Source organism: Pelobates fuscus, chromosome 1, assembly GCF_036172605.1.
Source record: "Pelobates fuscus isolate aPelFus1 chromosome 1, aPelFus1.pri, whole genome shotgun sequence".
Classification (NCBI taxonomy): domain Eukaryota; kingdom Metazoa; phylum Chordata; class Amphibia; order Anura; family Pelobatidae; genus Pelobates; species Pelobates fuscus.
In genome coordinates, this window is record NC_086317.1 from 114232277 (window position 1) to 114248463 (window position 16187).

At 40.3% G+C, this 16187-nt stretch overlaps 1 protein-coding gene across 1 annotated transcript in view; it reads left to right on the plus strand.

Moving 5' to 3' along the window:
- Positions 1–11198, plus strand: part of LOC134607198 (arylsulfatase D-like) — a 43395-nt gene extending 32197 nt beyond the window's left edge. Inside the window, exons 7-10 of the mRNA XM_063450174.1 lie at positions 3159–3293; positions 4690–4852; positions 8165–8286; positions 10317–11198. Coding sequence (XP_063306244.1) covers positions 3159–3293; positions 4690–4852; positions 8165–8286; positions 10317–10669 — 773 coding nt within the window. The 3' untranslated portion in view covers positions 10670–11198. The remainder of the gene's footprint in view (positions 1–3158; positions 3294–4689; positions 4853–8164; positions 8287–10316) is intronic.
- The last annotated feature ends 4989 nt before the right edge of the window (positions 11199–16187 follow it).

Below are 16187 nucleotides of genomic sequence, written 5' to 3' on the forward strand. Positions count from 1 at the left end.
GGATATAGTGTAGTTCTTGCTTTGTAGGTGGTTAATCATTGTGAGGTATGGTAGAGAATGTCGTAGACATAAAAGAAAAACAGAATAAAATAATGTAGTGCAGTAAAATTCCAAAATTAGGTACATTTATAGATGTAGACGAAGGGCCAACTTTCAGCATGAGCAAGAGGGGGATTTGCCTGGGGGCCCCACAAGCATAGGAGCCCCACTGCAATGCCCATGGGCTGAGATTAACATGGGAAATCATTTGATCTCCAATGCGAGCCCATGCAGCGGCTGTCTCGCTATCTGCCTTCTCAGGCCAGTGAAGAGATCAAAGATCTCCCTGACTGGTCTCCTGGCAGTTCCTTCCAGTAGAGAGGAGTGCAGGAAGGCCCAGGAGACTGTGTTCTTCCCGCAAGCAGGCTGGTGTAAGCATAGGCGTGCCCAGCCTATTGCATTAGGGTGTGCACCCTAAAGCACAAACACACACGCTGCGTGTATATGTGTATATACATATATATATATATATGGAACATGGGGGGGTGGTTGCACTCACCTGAACATGCTTAAATGGGGTGCTGCTGGGGGCCATATTATACAATAAACAATACACAAGATCCAGCGCACTCTCCTATCTACTAAACAGCAACTTCAATGTTGACAGATTGTATTAGTTTTTAAACGGTTTTATTTAAAAACACCTTATCTAGGCAAAAAATAATGGGGATTTGGTTACATTATATGATCATACATTGCATAAGCCTGCCACAACGTCAATGTACCCCATCTTTGGCAGGTCCTACTCTCACAGTCTAATGTCTGCTCTTATGAGATTAACCCACTTACTTGGGGAAAAAAAATTCCATCTGAGGCTCTCTGCAGTACAAGGCTAAATAGGGACCTGAGATGAGGCACCTGTGACAGGGAGGGGTGCGTTCCCTGTCACAGGTGCCTCATCTCAGGTCCCTATTTAGCCTTGTACTGCAGAGAGCCTCAGATGGATTTTTTCCCCCCCAAGTAAGTGGGTTAATCTCATAAGAGCAGACATTAGACTGTGAGAGTAGGACCTGCCAAAGATGGGGTACATTGACGTTGTGGCAGGCTTATGCAATGTATGATCATATAATGTAACCAAATCCCCATTATTTTTTGCCTAGATAAGGTGTTTTTAAATAAAACCGTTTAAAAACTAATACAATCTGTCAACATTGAAGTTGCTGTTTAGTAGATAGGAGAGTGCGCTGGATCTTGTGTATTGTTTATTGTACATATATATATATGTGTATATACACAAATACACTCTTTCATACATACACAGACCCGCACTCATATAAATAAATCCATCATCCGGTTTGCTGCCTGTACAAATCATTCAGCTGGGGTCCTGGGGAGCCTGTGCCTGTCTGCTCTGCGGACTCTCCTTATCTGCAGCCGCATCTTTACTTGCTGAAGCACGCATCAGCTGCTGCTCAGCAGACCCTGTTGACGACAGCTGTCAGGTCACAAGGTTTGCAGAGAGTGGGGGTGGACAGCCAATGGAAGGGAAGGTGAACAGAGTGTCTTAAAGGTACAGCGACACTCGCACCTTCCCATTGTGAATTGCCGGCCCCGTGGCCCCCGCATATTGGTGGCATAACATTTTTTTAAATAGCATAGCAGCAGTGCAGCACGGGGCCTCAATTTAAAGGCTTGATTAGGGTGGGATGACCACATTTAAAAAAATGCCATTAAGGGACACTTCCTTGCCCCTCCCGGACCCCCTCTTCACACCGGACACAGCAGGGTAGCGTGGGTTTCAGCATCCATTCCCCCCATATTTCATGTACATCCCCCATATTTCATATCCATTCCCCACCCCATTTCATGTCTATTCCTCCATTTTATGTTCACCCCCTACTACTGACTCACTGAGAGGAAGGGTGGTGAAATCTTTATCATGAAATCACTAGTAGTAATAGTAAGTCCATGATAAAGATTTCACCCCCTTCCTCATTCCATGCACTTACCTGGTCCTGGGAGCTCCTCTCTCTTTCCTCCCGTGCGGCCATCTGCAGAGTGCTGGGAGGAAGTGATGTAATCGGGTGTCACCTCACTTCCTCGCAGCACTGGGAGGGAAAAAAGGGAGGGAGGGTTGCCGTCCGCACATCTCCACCGGCGGACAGCAAATGGGGGCCTGCAGCGCTGGCACAGTGGGGAAGCCAGCAGGCCCCCCTCTTCACTAATATGGGGCCCAGCTCATTCCGGGACATTACATTGTCCATGAATGAAGGTGCCGGAGACCCAGGGACAGACCCACAAAATGCGGGACTGTCCTGGACGATCTGGGACATGTGGGCACCCTTGATTAGCTCTGACACAGCACTCGGTTCGTGAGAGGACACGGATAATTGTAGTCTGTGTGTGTATTCAACAGTCAGTCTGTGAGTATTTTCAGCAGTCTGTCTGTGTATTAGCCGGGGGCCTATAATGCACTGCTTTGGTGGGGGACCTATAATGCTGTTAAGACGGCCCTGTGTATACTCCCATGTTTTGGAGCCTAGCAATGGCTCCTAGGATATAACATGGAGTGCTATGATCTCCACTCTTAGGATGTGTAGGTAGTGCACATCCACTCTGTAAACAAAAAGAGAATAAACAATATAGTGCAATAAAATAGGAGTGTAAAACCAAATAAAAACTTATTTACATGGAAAAAAGCAATATACGGTTTACTAAGTCCTAGGTGTGTAGGTGGTATTTATCTCCATCAAGGACATTATCTCCACCAGGAGTCAAGCTGCAGAGTGGTAAGGTCCAGAATAAAAAAAGTACTTTATTGGAAATAAAACTGTAGTAAAAAAACAGAATAAAAATAAATAAAACCAATGCCTGCAATACACAAAGGCGTTTCACTGTATAATAAGCTTTTTCAAACTTTTCTAACTTTCCACTCTCCCTCTGAGCATCAACATGTAAAGGAACGTGACATGTTGGTGGGGGTTGCAAAATACCAGGCCCACTTTAAATTACAAATTGGACAAATGCACAATATGTTTTATGTGTTATTGTTGGGTGTTTTGTTTTGGGTTTTTTTGTTAGTTTTTTTACATTCATACTTTCAAATTACGTTGACATGATTTCTAGGCCAACTTACTGTAAGCAACTCCTCCTTGAATATTTTTTTGTAATTACTTTAGGAGAAATAATTAATGTTATTGATCAGGAAGGCTTGGTGAACAATACAGTAACTTATTTTACTTCTGATCACGGAGCATATTTGGAAGGCATGGAAACGAGTTATGATCTTACAGGATATAATGGAATTTATAGAGGTAAGTACTTGATACATATATACTTACAAGTCATGTTGTTGTTTGCTATGTTGTTTATGTTCCTATACTTATGCAGTAAGTATGATGGCAAAGCATAATATAACTTTGACACTTTGATAAATTGTATACGTCTCAGTGTGAAGGTGGACTGAGAAAGGGTAGGGAAGGGCATAGCTAAATTTAGGGCATGTCAGAGATGAAAATTAGAAGGGAAATGGAAACTGCAACTGCATGCTTTCCAGTCAACTGGGATTAACTCTTTAAAATCAGATTTAAAATATAACGGTTGTGCCAGTGATGAACATAGACAGGTACAACCAAAAACGTAGAGTGTCAACATGCATATGAACTTGATAGTCCTGCAAGACCCAGATCAGAGCTGCCTATGTGCAGGACACATTTTTGCCTGGACTGAAATCTCCTGTAATGATCTAACCCAGATCAAGACTACTGTGGAAAAACCGGGATACTAGAAAAGGATTCTAGAACCTGAGTCAAGAAACATCCCAAGTACTTTGCAGTATTGGCACACGACCAAACTTGCAGTCTTTCTAATGAGTGGACTGATGCTTCTAATGCTTAGTACAAATGAAGCAGGCATTCCTTTGGATGCTCCAACGCAATAGTCTTCCCCACACATCACAGATATAAGAAGCAAATAGCAAGAATAAGGACCCAAAAAGTGCATGGACCACAGCAACACTTAATTCAACCCAGGAAAATTAGAAAATCTTCCAGCACAAAACTTCTACAAAACAGGTGTTCCTGCTGAAGTGCCAAATCAAATGGGTGACGTTTTGGCCCCTAAGAGCCAAAGAGTAGTTTGATAAAGGCTCTTAGGGTGCAAAACGTCAACCATTTGACTTGGTACTTCCCTGTTTTGTATAGGGAAGTTGGAAGATTGAACTATTTTCACAGATATAAATAGCAACATGCAGACAACGTCAGATCTACTGGCCAAGCAATCCATTAACAGGTCACTCAAAACCCCTAAAACTAGTTTAGTTTCCTGAAATGCTGTAGGGATTAACTGCATGCCCTCTTGTTAAGAATGTTGAATGGATTTATAATGTTGGTGTGTTCCTATAAAGTGGGGTTTACTTACTTATTGGTAAATATTGTTAATTTAAGCACTTTATTTCAGCAACTGTATTACTCGAAATTACTTTTATCATTATATATATCTTTATTGATTGATTTTTATTGATTTTTTTTACTGCAGTTTTGACCTGTATTATATTTTCACCATGGTAACACAATACACAAAAACAAGAGTATGTGTGGTAGGCACAAAGCTATCTAGGAGAAATCATTAATAAGAATATTGCCAAATAGGTCAATTGATTCTAGCATTTTACAGTCTTTCCGTATATTAATATTAGTCTTTACATTATAGGTGGGAAAGGCATGGGAGGCCTAGAAGGTGGTATAAGGGTTCCAGGAATATTTCGATGGCCAGGAGTTTTGCCAGCCAAGACTATGGTAGATCAACCTACGAGTCTCATGGATGTATTTACCACGGTCATCACACTCACCGGAGGCAAGGTGCCACAGGACAGGTAGGATTAAACTTGGACTTATGTTTATTACAGCTTCTATGAATACTATGGATTTTATTATTTATCATATTGTCATTGTAGACCAGGTCAAACATCCTTGAATAGTGCTTTATTTACACTTCTATTACAATAATCAGTTTTAAACCTATATTTCAACTCTATATAATGTATCTAAAATTTGAGAATACATTGTATATGTAATCCTGTTTAACAACCTTTTTTTTCAAGTATTGTATTGTCTACAATTTAAATTTTTTTTATTTAATTTGATTTTAAGGGAAACTATAGACACCAGCACAACTACAGTTCTGGTGAGTGGAATCATTACCTTCAGGCTTTTTGCTGTAAACACTGTCTTTTCAGAGAAAATGCAGTGTTTACAATACAGCCTATTGATAACTTCACTGGCCACTCCTCAGATGGCTGTTAGAGATCCTTCCTGCGTCATGGCTGCCTAAAATGCATCCGAACATTCAGTGTCTCCTGCCTCTGCATGCAGACACTGAACTTTCCTCATAAAGATTCATTGATTCAATTAATCTCTATGAGGAGATGTTGATTGGCCAGGGCTGTGTTTGAATTGTGCTGACTCTGCCCCTGATCTGCCTCTTTGCCAGTCTCAGCCAATTCTATGGAGAAGCACTGTGATTGGATCAGGCCACCACTTCTGATTATGTCAACAGACAGCTTGTTTTTCTGAGGCAAACAGCATGCAGAGCTACAGCTTCAGGCTTGAACACAAGTAAGATTTTGATATATTTAGGGAGGCATGAGAGGCCCAGGAGGGCTAGATTGTGGTTTTAACAATATAGGGTCAGGAATACATGTTTGTGTTCCTGACCCTATAGTGTCCCTTTAATATAAACAACTAAGAACTAAACAAGTTTATAGGAAAGCAAGTTATTCTCTTTCATACAGGTATAAAATACATGATCTGCAGAATAAAGCAAAATATGATTATATTGGTGTTAAAGGAACACTATAGTCACCTAAATTACTTTAGCTAAATAAAGCAGTTTTAGTGTATTGATCATTCCCCTGCAATTTCACTGCTCAATTCACTGTCATTTAGGAGTTAAATCACTTTGTTTCTGTTTATGCAGCCCTAGCAACACCTCCCCTGGCTATGATTGACAGAGTCTGCATGAAAAAAAACTGGTTTCACTTTCAAACAGATGTAATTTACCTTAAATAATTGTATCTCAATCTCTAAATTGAACTTTAATCACATACAGGAGGCTCTTGCAGGGTCTAGCAAGGTATTAACATAGCAGGGGATAAGAAAATCTTAATTAAACAGAACTTGCAATAAAGAAAGCCTAAATAGGACTCTCTTTACAGGAAGTGTTTATGGAAGGCTGTGCAAGTCACATGCAGGGAGGTGTGACTAGGGTTCATAAACAAAGGGATTTAACTCCTACATGGCAGAGGATTGAGCAGTGAGGCGGCAGGGGCATGTTCTATACACCAAAACTGCTTCATTAAGCTAAAGTTGTTGAGGTGACTATAGTGTCCCTTTAAGCACTGTGAATGAGATCTTAAAAAAAAAAAAAATTGCAAATTATACATAATATTTATGTAGTTTTGCAGCAGTATTGCACTTAAAACCACTTAATATAATTGAAGTAATTTTGGTGCATATACCCTGTCCCTTTTTTTTGGGGACAGGGTAAAAACATTGATATTTCAGTGAAATTGTAATGTTTACATTTGATTGAAACCACATCTCTAGTAGCTGACAAATTGACAGCCACTAAAGGTCTTCACGTTGACGACATCACACCCAGTTTTATGACGTCAAACAATCTTAATGTTTCTCCATGAGTATTATCTATTGGACAGTGTGTGGCAATTGCCAAGCATGCACTCTATGTCCCCAATGCTTCTCTGTGGAAGTGGGGCAGCTACTCCAAGGAGACTAACCCATCCTTAGAATAAAGGTGAGTTTTAAGACTGTAATTGAGTTGGGGGTTGTAAATTGTAGCCCCTATGATACTGACTAGAATATATATTGGCAACCACACCAATAAATCGTATTAGGACCTGTGCTGGACCTGTTTTTCTTCTTTTACAAGAGGTCACATAGTCTGTACAAAGTATGAACCTTTTCACATGCAAAAAGGATGTGTATGTAGTAATAAACATCAGTTGTAGAGTATAGAAATTCTCTGACGTCTTGACATCCAAATAAACAGGCAACGTTTCGACACGATGTGTGTCTTTATCAAGCCATAATGACATGCATTTTACAAAGGTTTATATCAATGGTAATCTACTTGAAAAAAACAATCAAAATAAAGTGCAAATAACATGTGCAAAGAGTGACTAATAATATAAAGTGTTAACTCTCTCATTCCTGATTTTATAAAGAATAATGGTGAAACAAGAAAAAATGTGTTTTGCATCTTAAAGGGTTATATTCCAAATAACTTTTTTTTTTTATTAAAAACGAAAGATCCTATAAATATATAAAGTATTTTATGAAAATTCATTCACCTAAACTATATTTATGTATCTAAACAATGATGTAATATGAAAGCAACAATACAAGACAAAACAAGAATAAAAATTAATAATTGTGGTATTGCATTGTATGAAGAGACAAACCATGTCAGGCTCTAAAATGCTGTAGCATGAAGTTCCTAAACTGTATATATACCTCTCTGAGCAGCCAGAAATGCGTTCTTCTGTACCTCCAATCTCTAACTAGGCAACTGTATTCAAACAAAAACTATGTTTGACTAGATGATCTGGGGTCGCATTGTACCTTTGTTACACTAGGTATCTATTTAATGGCATTGTCTTTAAAACGCACCCCTGGCATCTCTATACTACAGCGATTCTGGATTGATATGTTCATTGAGTTCATAGGAAGCCATTTATTTTCCATTGGGTTTCTAGTAGTGTTACTGCAACCTGATTATTCACTTGAAATTGTTGGAGTTGACCACGGAGTTTCAAATCTCAAGATAAAATAGTCAAATGGGAAAACCTTTTAAAACTCTGCTAATTTTCTAGTTTGTATTTGGCCTAATATTTGCGATTGCCAAGACAATCCCTGGTTTAGTGGATAACCATGTGTGTCTTGTAAGAATATTACTGTAATAACTTATTTTATATATTGTTTTCTCACTTTTATGTTTAATATAGCTATAAAACACTAGAATAGAGAATGGCAATGCTACAGATTGACACTTTTGTTTGATAGAACAAAGAAACCGCTACACTAGCTTTAGGTGTTATGCATATTAAAATAGTAGTTCACTGTATGCATATTTGAAGTGTAATATCTTATTCTTTTTCATCGATCAGGATAATTGATGGTAAGGATCTGATGCCTTTGATGCAAGGACTGGGTCCTCACAAACACCATGAGTTCATGTTCCACTACTGTATGGAGCACCTACACGCTGCGCGATGGCATGATCAGAGCAGTAAGTATGTCAGCTGGCAGAGGATACAAGGGGACTTGTTAAGTTATTAGAAGCATTGTTTGTTTGTACTGCTCTCTCTGTGCTGTCTGACATAGAACATTGACTAACACCAAGCCTAGAAGGAGATGCTCAGGTCCATGATCGAGGTAAATACAGAGATGTAAATTTTCACTTTAAGTTTTGGTTTTCTGGTCACAAACGTATTTTTTTAATCTAATTTTTTAAACGTAGGGGTTAAGAATACATGTACTGTATGTCCTTTCTGGCTCTCTGTTGTGAGACTGATTAGTGTGATACTTTGTGTCTCTGTGAAAAACAAGTGGAATAAAGTAGCAACACCTAGTTTTAAAGGACCACTCTAGTGCCAGGAAAACATACTCGTTTTCCTGGCACTAGAGTGCCCTGAGGGTGCCCCCACCCTCAGGGACCCCCTCCCGCCCGGCTCTGGAAAGGGGAAAGGGGTTAAATCTTACCTTTTTCCAGCGCTTGGCGGAGAGCTCACCTCCTGCTCTCCTCCTCCGATCCACCTCTTCTCCTCCCCGTCGGCTGAATGCGCACGCGCGGCAAGAGCTGCGCGCACATTCAGCCGGTCACATAGGAAAGCATTCATAATGCTTTCCTATGGACGCTGGCGTGCTCTCACTGTGAAAATCACAGTGAGAAGCACGCAAGCGCCTCTAGCGGCTGTCAATGAGACAGCCACTAGAGGACATAGGGGGAAGGCTTAACCCATTCATAAACATAGCAGTTTCTCTGAAACTGCTATGTTTATGAAAAAATGGGTTAACCCTAGCTGGACCTGGCACCCAGACCACTTCATTAAGCTGAAGTGGTCTGGGTGCCTAGAGTGGTCCTTTAACAAACTTTCCCAGAATTAACTCTTAATCCTTGCTTATTTGGTTTTGCCTTTATGGATTCATTTTTATTTATTTATTATTTTTACAACCCTTTAGGGGCTATATTTTTTTTTCCATTAAATGGTTACTATTTTGGTGATTTAGTTTGGTTGGGCGGGAAACTGGGTAGCTTAGCTGTAAGGTAATTAAGTGTTAAAATAAACCTTTTAAAAGATAGTTTACAACATTAAAGTTTTTGTGTAAAAGTTAAAAATGCATAGGAAGTTCAGTGTTAGAATTCTGACTCCTGACTTGGCGACAGACTGTGCCCCAGAGTTTGAGCAGCTGAATGTATGATTATTTTACTGATTCTGCAGGGCCCAAATGCATGATTCTCCAAGCACTGCATGTGACACAGATTAATGGGTACCCCCTGATAATTTTTGCACTAAGCATTCCCTCTTTCATAGCAACTGCTGGCATACACGTTGACATGTCCAAATGTAGTCCACTGGAGATTATATAGCTGTTCCTGGGGATGATATTTTAGGGACGTTTGTCACCCAGACAAACATTTTAAGCCAAACAATTTCTTGCCCATAATCCAATTTTTTTTTTACAGCAAGAAAATGACATGGTTGAACACACGCACATAGCAAAAATGATGTTCCTGAAATCCTTTTTACATCACCCTCAAGGTTCATTATTTGAATCAGCAAACCAATAGACAAAATGTTTTAACATATAAGAATTGTTTTTTCAATGATGTAATAATAAAAGGACTAACTCTGCTATATCACACATACACTGGAAACATGATATAGAGAAGATTGTGAGATGTTTGTCACAAAAAAAAACCCTTTAAAAATGTTATTTTATTGAAAATACCTTTAAAAAGTACCAGACAATAATTGAGTAAATGTTTCTAATCCCACTAAACGTTATAACTTTTTTTTTCCACTGATGATTCTGTAAGCCTGTGTGACATACCACAGATCTAGAAAAACACTTTTATCACATGTAATGCACACAGAGAACAAACACTTAGTTTAACATTATTTCATATAAGCATGCTATTCAAATGTATGTGCTGTTCAAATTAAGTGTCTTTATATAATTGTGTCATGTGTTCTTAATTGCAGATGACATAATAATAATTAAATCTTCTTGTGATACTTTATCATTTTTTATTAGGTGATACTGTTTGGAAGGTACACTACATTTCACCAAAATTTTCTCCAGAAGGATCAGGAATGTGTCGTGGAGCAAAATTGTGCTCATGTTCGGGAAATGATGTTATTTACCACGTTCCACCATTACTTTTTAACCTCACGAGTGATCCCTCTGAGAAATTTCCTATTTCACATGAAATGGCACCCTACAGTCAAGTGCTGCATAAAATACAAAGTGCTGTTGCGGAGCATAACATGACTTTAAGCCAAGTTCCTCAGCAATTGTATGGGTCAAATAACAGATGGCTACCTAGTTTACAAGTGTGCTGTGGAGTATTTCCATTTTGCTCATGTAACAAAGAAGATAATATGTAACATTCTACAACAGTAACACAACCTGTAGCTATATTGGGTAAGACAAATGACAGTCTGTTATATTAATCTGGTTTTGTATTCCAAAACTGAATGTCAGTCACTTTAAAACAGGACTCTACACAATGACAGTGCCAAATTCGAACATTTCATGCAGGCATAAGGCCTATAGGGACCAGATTGTAATGGCAGCAAACAATATGTGTTAGTTAAGGAGGAACGGGTAGTAAAGCTATTGATAAACAACGATTTTTACTGAATCTGAAGAAACTTTTTTTTTTAATGAGATATCTACTTCCTATCTGCTGATTGAACTGAAAATTCTGATGAAGGGCAGGAAAAATGTGGGTAATTTTATAAAGAACTGTTGTGATTCAAGGATCCAGAGGCAGATATTTCAGTTGAAATTATGGTGAATTAGGTCTTCATCAATTAATCCCTTAATCACCTGATATCTCTGTCTACTTGGGTTAGAATTAGTGACCCCACATTGACCGACGAGCGGTGTGCAGTGCACACTGCCTTATAAATTGCCTTTGTTTAACGTCTGCATTCAACCACAGACCAGTGATGCTTTTAGTCAGGTCACCAGGAATTCATTTGAATCCATATTGGGTCTCCCTCTGAAGAGTGTAATCGGCATTGGATTATGCACTGTTTGTTATCAGGCATTCAGAATGTTTTAAATCATATGACAACTTGTCACAGGATGATTTAGCAGCTGAGAGTAAATTATACCATCCCAGGGCCGCAATGGCCCACCAGGATACCGGAAAATTTCCGGTGGGCCGTGGCACCTGGGGCTGGGCTGACAGCCCTAATCATCAGGCACATAATGTAATTTACATGATTCTTCCCTCGGACTGTGCCAGCCTGTGTCAGTCCAAGGGAAGTAATGAGGGAGGAGCTGGGGGCTGGAGGCCAGCGGCCGGAGGGAGACCTGTCAGTCTCCCAGCACAGTGTACAGCAATTACGGCCGCATACCCCACCCCCATGCCTCCGAAAACAAACCCCTCCCCCAGGCAGAAGCTGCTGACTACGCTGGAATAAAGAGGCCACACAATCAGTGGTGTATTTAGGATGTGTGTTGCCCCCCAATTTAAATTTTCCCCACCCCTTCCTGTCAAGGCCGCACTTTGACTGACAGACGCTCACTCACTGACAGACGCACACACTCACTGATAGATGCATACACTTATTGACACACACTCTCATATACACTGACAAACAATGACATACACACACACTCACTGATTTGACACACTGATAGACAGATACACAGTATTACTCGGGCACACACTAACAGACTCACACTCACTGACAGACTCACTGACAGACGCACACTCTCACTGACAGACGCATGCACTGACAGATGCACGCACTCACTAACCGACATACACACTCACTGATCGACACACACACACATTCACTGACCGACACACACACATTCACTGACAGACACACATTCACTGACAGACACACACTCACTGACAGACGCACACTCTCACTGACAGACGCATGCACTCACTGACCGACACACACACACATTCACTGACCGACACACACACATTCACTCACAGACACACACACACACACACATTCACATAGATACACACAATTACAGACACACACACATACACACTTACAGACACACACACATACACACACACATTCACTCACAGACACACACACATTTCCACCAACACTCACAAATTATTATTATTTTTTTAATTTTATTTTAAATCTACCCAGCCTACCTGGGAGAGCTGGAGTGGATTGCTTACCTGCGGTCCAATGGGGCTGCTGCGCGGGCAGGCAGGTGGCGGACAGGCTGAGTAGGCGGCTAGGGAGCTTTAATCTCCCTGCTCAACTCTCTCGCGCGCTGCTTAGTGATGCCTGGAGCCTGAGTGATGTCATATTCCGGCTCCAGGCTTCATTAAGCAGTGCACAAGGGAGCTGAGCAGGAAGAGCTCAGGTGAGCATGCTCCCTCGCTGCCCGCCACCCGCCTCAGGGGGGGGGGCTCAAAAGTGGCCAGCCGGCCAGCTCTTGAGCCCTCCAGGACACGAGGCAAACAAGGCATTTGGGGCGGCCTTTTTTGCCACCCCCTGCAAATTGCCGCCCAAGTCAGATGCCTTGTTTGCCTCGTGTAAGATACACCCCTGCAGACAATAACACCTTCACCTACCAGTGCCATGTAAGCTTTGTGTGTGTGCTAGTGAGTGAGCTTCTGTGTGTGTGTTTGCATCGGCTAGTGAGTGAATGTGTGTGCATCTGCTAGTGAGTTAGCTTCTGTGTGTGTGTGTGTGTGTGTGTGTACCTGCTAGTGAGTGAGCTTCTTTGTGTGTGTGTGTGTGTGTGTGTGTGTGCCTGCTAGTGAGTGAACTTTGTTTGTCTGCTAGTGAGTGAGCTTGTATTTTTGTCAGTGAGCTTGTCTGTACTGATCATATGTGTGTGTTAGTGAGCTTGTCTGTATGGAGCATGAGTGTGTCTGAGTTTGTCTGTGGTGAGCATGTGTGTGCAGTGAGCTTGTCTGTAGTAAGCATGTGTGTGACCGTAAGCTTGTCTGTAGTGACCATGTGTGTGTCAGTGAGCTTGTCTGTAGTGAATCTGTGTGTTAGTGAGCTCTTCTGTAGGGAGCATGTGTGTGTCAATGGATTTGTCTGTAGGGTGAGTGTGTGCGCATCAGTGAGCTTGTCTGTAGTGAGAGTGTGTGTGTGACAGTGAGCTTGTCTGTAGTAAGCTTGTGTGTGTATCAGAGTTGGTCTGTACTAAATTTGTGTGTGTATACCATTAAGCTTGTCTGTGTGTCATTGAGATTGTCTGTCAATAAGCCTATTTGTGTGCAGCAGTGAGCTTGTGTTTTTATGTCAATTAGCTTATGTATATCAGTGAGATTGTCTGTGAGTCTGTGTATCAATGAGCTTGTGCCAGTAAGATTGTCTGTGTCTGCATGTGGGTATGCTTACTGTATAATTTAATTACCCTGAAAGGACTCATATTTTGAGTTAGAAAAATAATTATACCAATATATATATATATTGGTATAATTATTTTTCTAACTCAAAATATGAGTCCTTTCAGGGTAATATATATATATATATAATTATTTTTTTTCCAGGCCTATACCCTCCTATGCTACAATTCCCTCTGCAGTGTAGGGAAATATCTCTGCTGATGTTGGCAGTGGCCCAATTTGGAGAAATCCCTCTTATCGCAGTCCAGTAGGGTTAGTGTATTTAGTATACAAAGACACCCATTAGTCAGAACAAATAAATTAACTAATTTTAAAGTATTTTTCTTTCTATTTATAAATGTAGGCAAAACTTAAATATGGATTTGTTTTCCATTTTTTTCATAATTAATTCTGATTGAATCACAGCTTCCTGAAATGCCTGAAAGCAATCCCCTTAAATGTGCCATAAATACCTAAATTTCAGCTAATGTTCTCATGTGTAATGTATTTTTCTGATTTCATTGTAAAAATAACTGCCTGTATGTACTGTATCATTTATGAAACATTTAACTAGATTTAATGGCAGAGCAAGGTGAAAAATATATTTTAAAAAAATCATGTTTTGGATTATAATAATAAACTAAATAAAGATAAAATGTTTTAAGGATTTAATTTACATTTGCAATTTGTCTGAATCATGGTATTTGATATATTAATTACATTGTGCCTTTTTAAATGATAATATGGCCTTAGCAATCAGGGGTGTTGCTAGGCTCCAGAAATACCTGTGTCTTGAGCTGAAAGGACAACTCTGTGACCCCTACACTAAGATAGGTGGGAATATGTAATATGACAGTCCATTAAAGCATAGTCAGATTTTTCACTGCAATTCTACCATACTACTGGAGGGATGTTCAGCAAACTTCTATTTGCCCAGTACCTCCACCCACCAGTCACCTGGGAGGCACCATCCCCTCCCCCTTAGTAGCCTGGAAGAGAATTATAGTGATTTTTCTTTATAGGAGGTGGCTGCAGAAAAACAAATATTCTTCTGCTAACGCCAACAACTGTATGGTTTTGTGGCTAAAAAGTCTCCGATACGGGGCCGTTCCTATGTTAGCAATGCAGTGTGATATGTGCAAAAATTTGGATGGTTCACATGTTCCACCCTTTCTGCACTCCTTTCCACAGGGCTTATTTCCAACGTGTTGTGTGTTTCTACCACCTCCTTTCTTATTTCAACTACCCAAAGTTTGTGTTCTCTCCCTACATCCATAGAGAGAATGGAGATGCTGAAACCTGGGCCACTAGTAATATCAGTCTTACAGTATGCTACAAGGCAAGAAATGTTTTGTTTTTTCTATAATCCATACAGGTGGCAAACTATAAAAATCTATAAATATTAACACATATTCTAAAACCACAAAAGATTGTATAGAGCAGTCTAACAACAGTTTTTCCTCCATGCTCCATGGTCCTAATCAGGGGTCTTGCTTGGTTCTAGAAAAGTCCGGGGCTTGATCCCAAAGGAAAACCCAATGGCCCCTACACTATGTTGTGTTTTCTCCTATCTACTCATGAACAACTTGCTGCTGATGCATCTCAGTCAATAAACAGCAGCTTTGAGAAGCAACTGACTGATGTAAAATAAAATAAAAACATGAATATCCTCCAGCCCCCTCTATTACCTGTAGATATATGCGGCTAAAGAGCTCCAAAAAGCATCCCCTAGCAACACTTACGTTCCTAATACTCTTTGGATTACTTTGAGCAGTTTTCTGATAAAATAGACAAATGCTAATTATCAAATACATTTTACCCTCAATGAGCATGTTTAATGCAAAAAGAAAAAGTGTTTACTTAACCCCTTAACGACGAGTGACGGACGAGGTCCGTCACTCAGGGGAATGCGTTAATGACGAGTGACGGACCTCGTCCGTCACGCGTTAAAATTAACGCCGCGATCGCGCAGTGCCAGCGATCGCGGGGTTAATGCTGTTGCTGGGTCCCTCCGAGTCAGGGGCAGACCGGCAGCAGCAAATCCGGATATCCCAGCCCATGTGATCGCTGTGATAGCCAGTCACAGCGGTCACAATGCTGCTGGGATATCTGATCCGCCTCCCTCCACCTCGTGTGGGTTTGTGAAGTGGAGAGAGACGGATCGGTGCTACATTGTGTCCCTGATTTATTGCAGAGTTATACTTAAGTATAAAATTCACTTTTGTGGAGTTAAAAAAAAAATTAACCCTTTCCCTGCTGCTTGATCACTGCTAGCAGTGATCAATATACAGGTCACAGTACTCTACTGTGATCTATTTTTTTTTTTTTACTTTCAAGGGTTAATTTTTAGTTTTTTTGTAACCCTAAGGGGGTTAAATTTTATTATTTGATTTTATTAATTTGTGATTTAGTTATTTTGGTGGGTGGAATTTAGTGGGAATTAGGGTATAAAAAAAAAAAAAAAAAAAAATTTTTTTGTTTTGTTAGAGTTTTGTTAGCTGTGTTAGCTGTATTAACAATGTTTAGAAAGTATAGCGCGGAGGAGGCTTATGCCCTGTTAGCGGCAG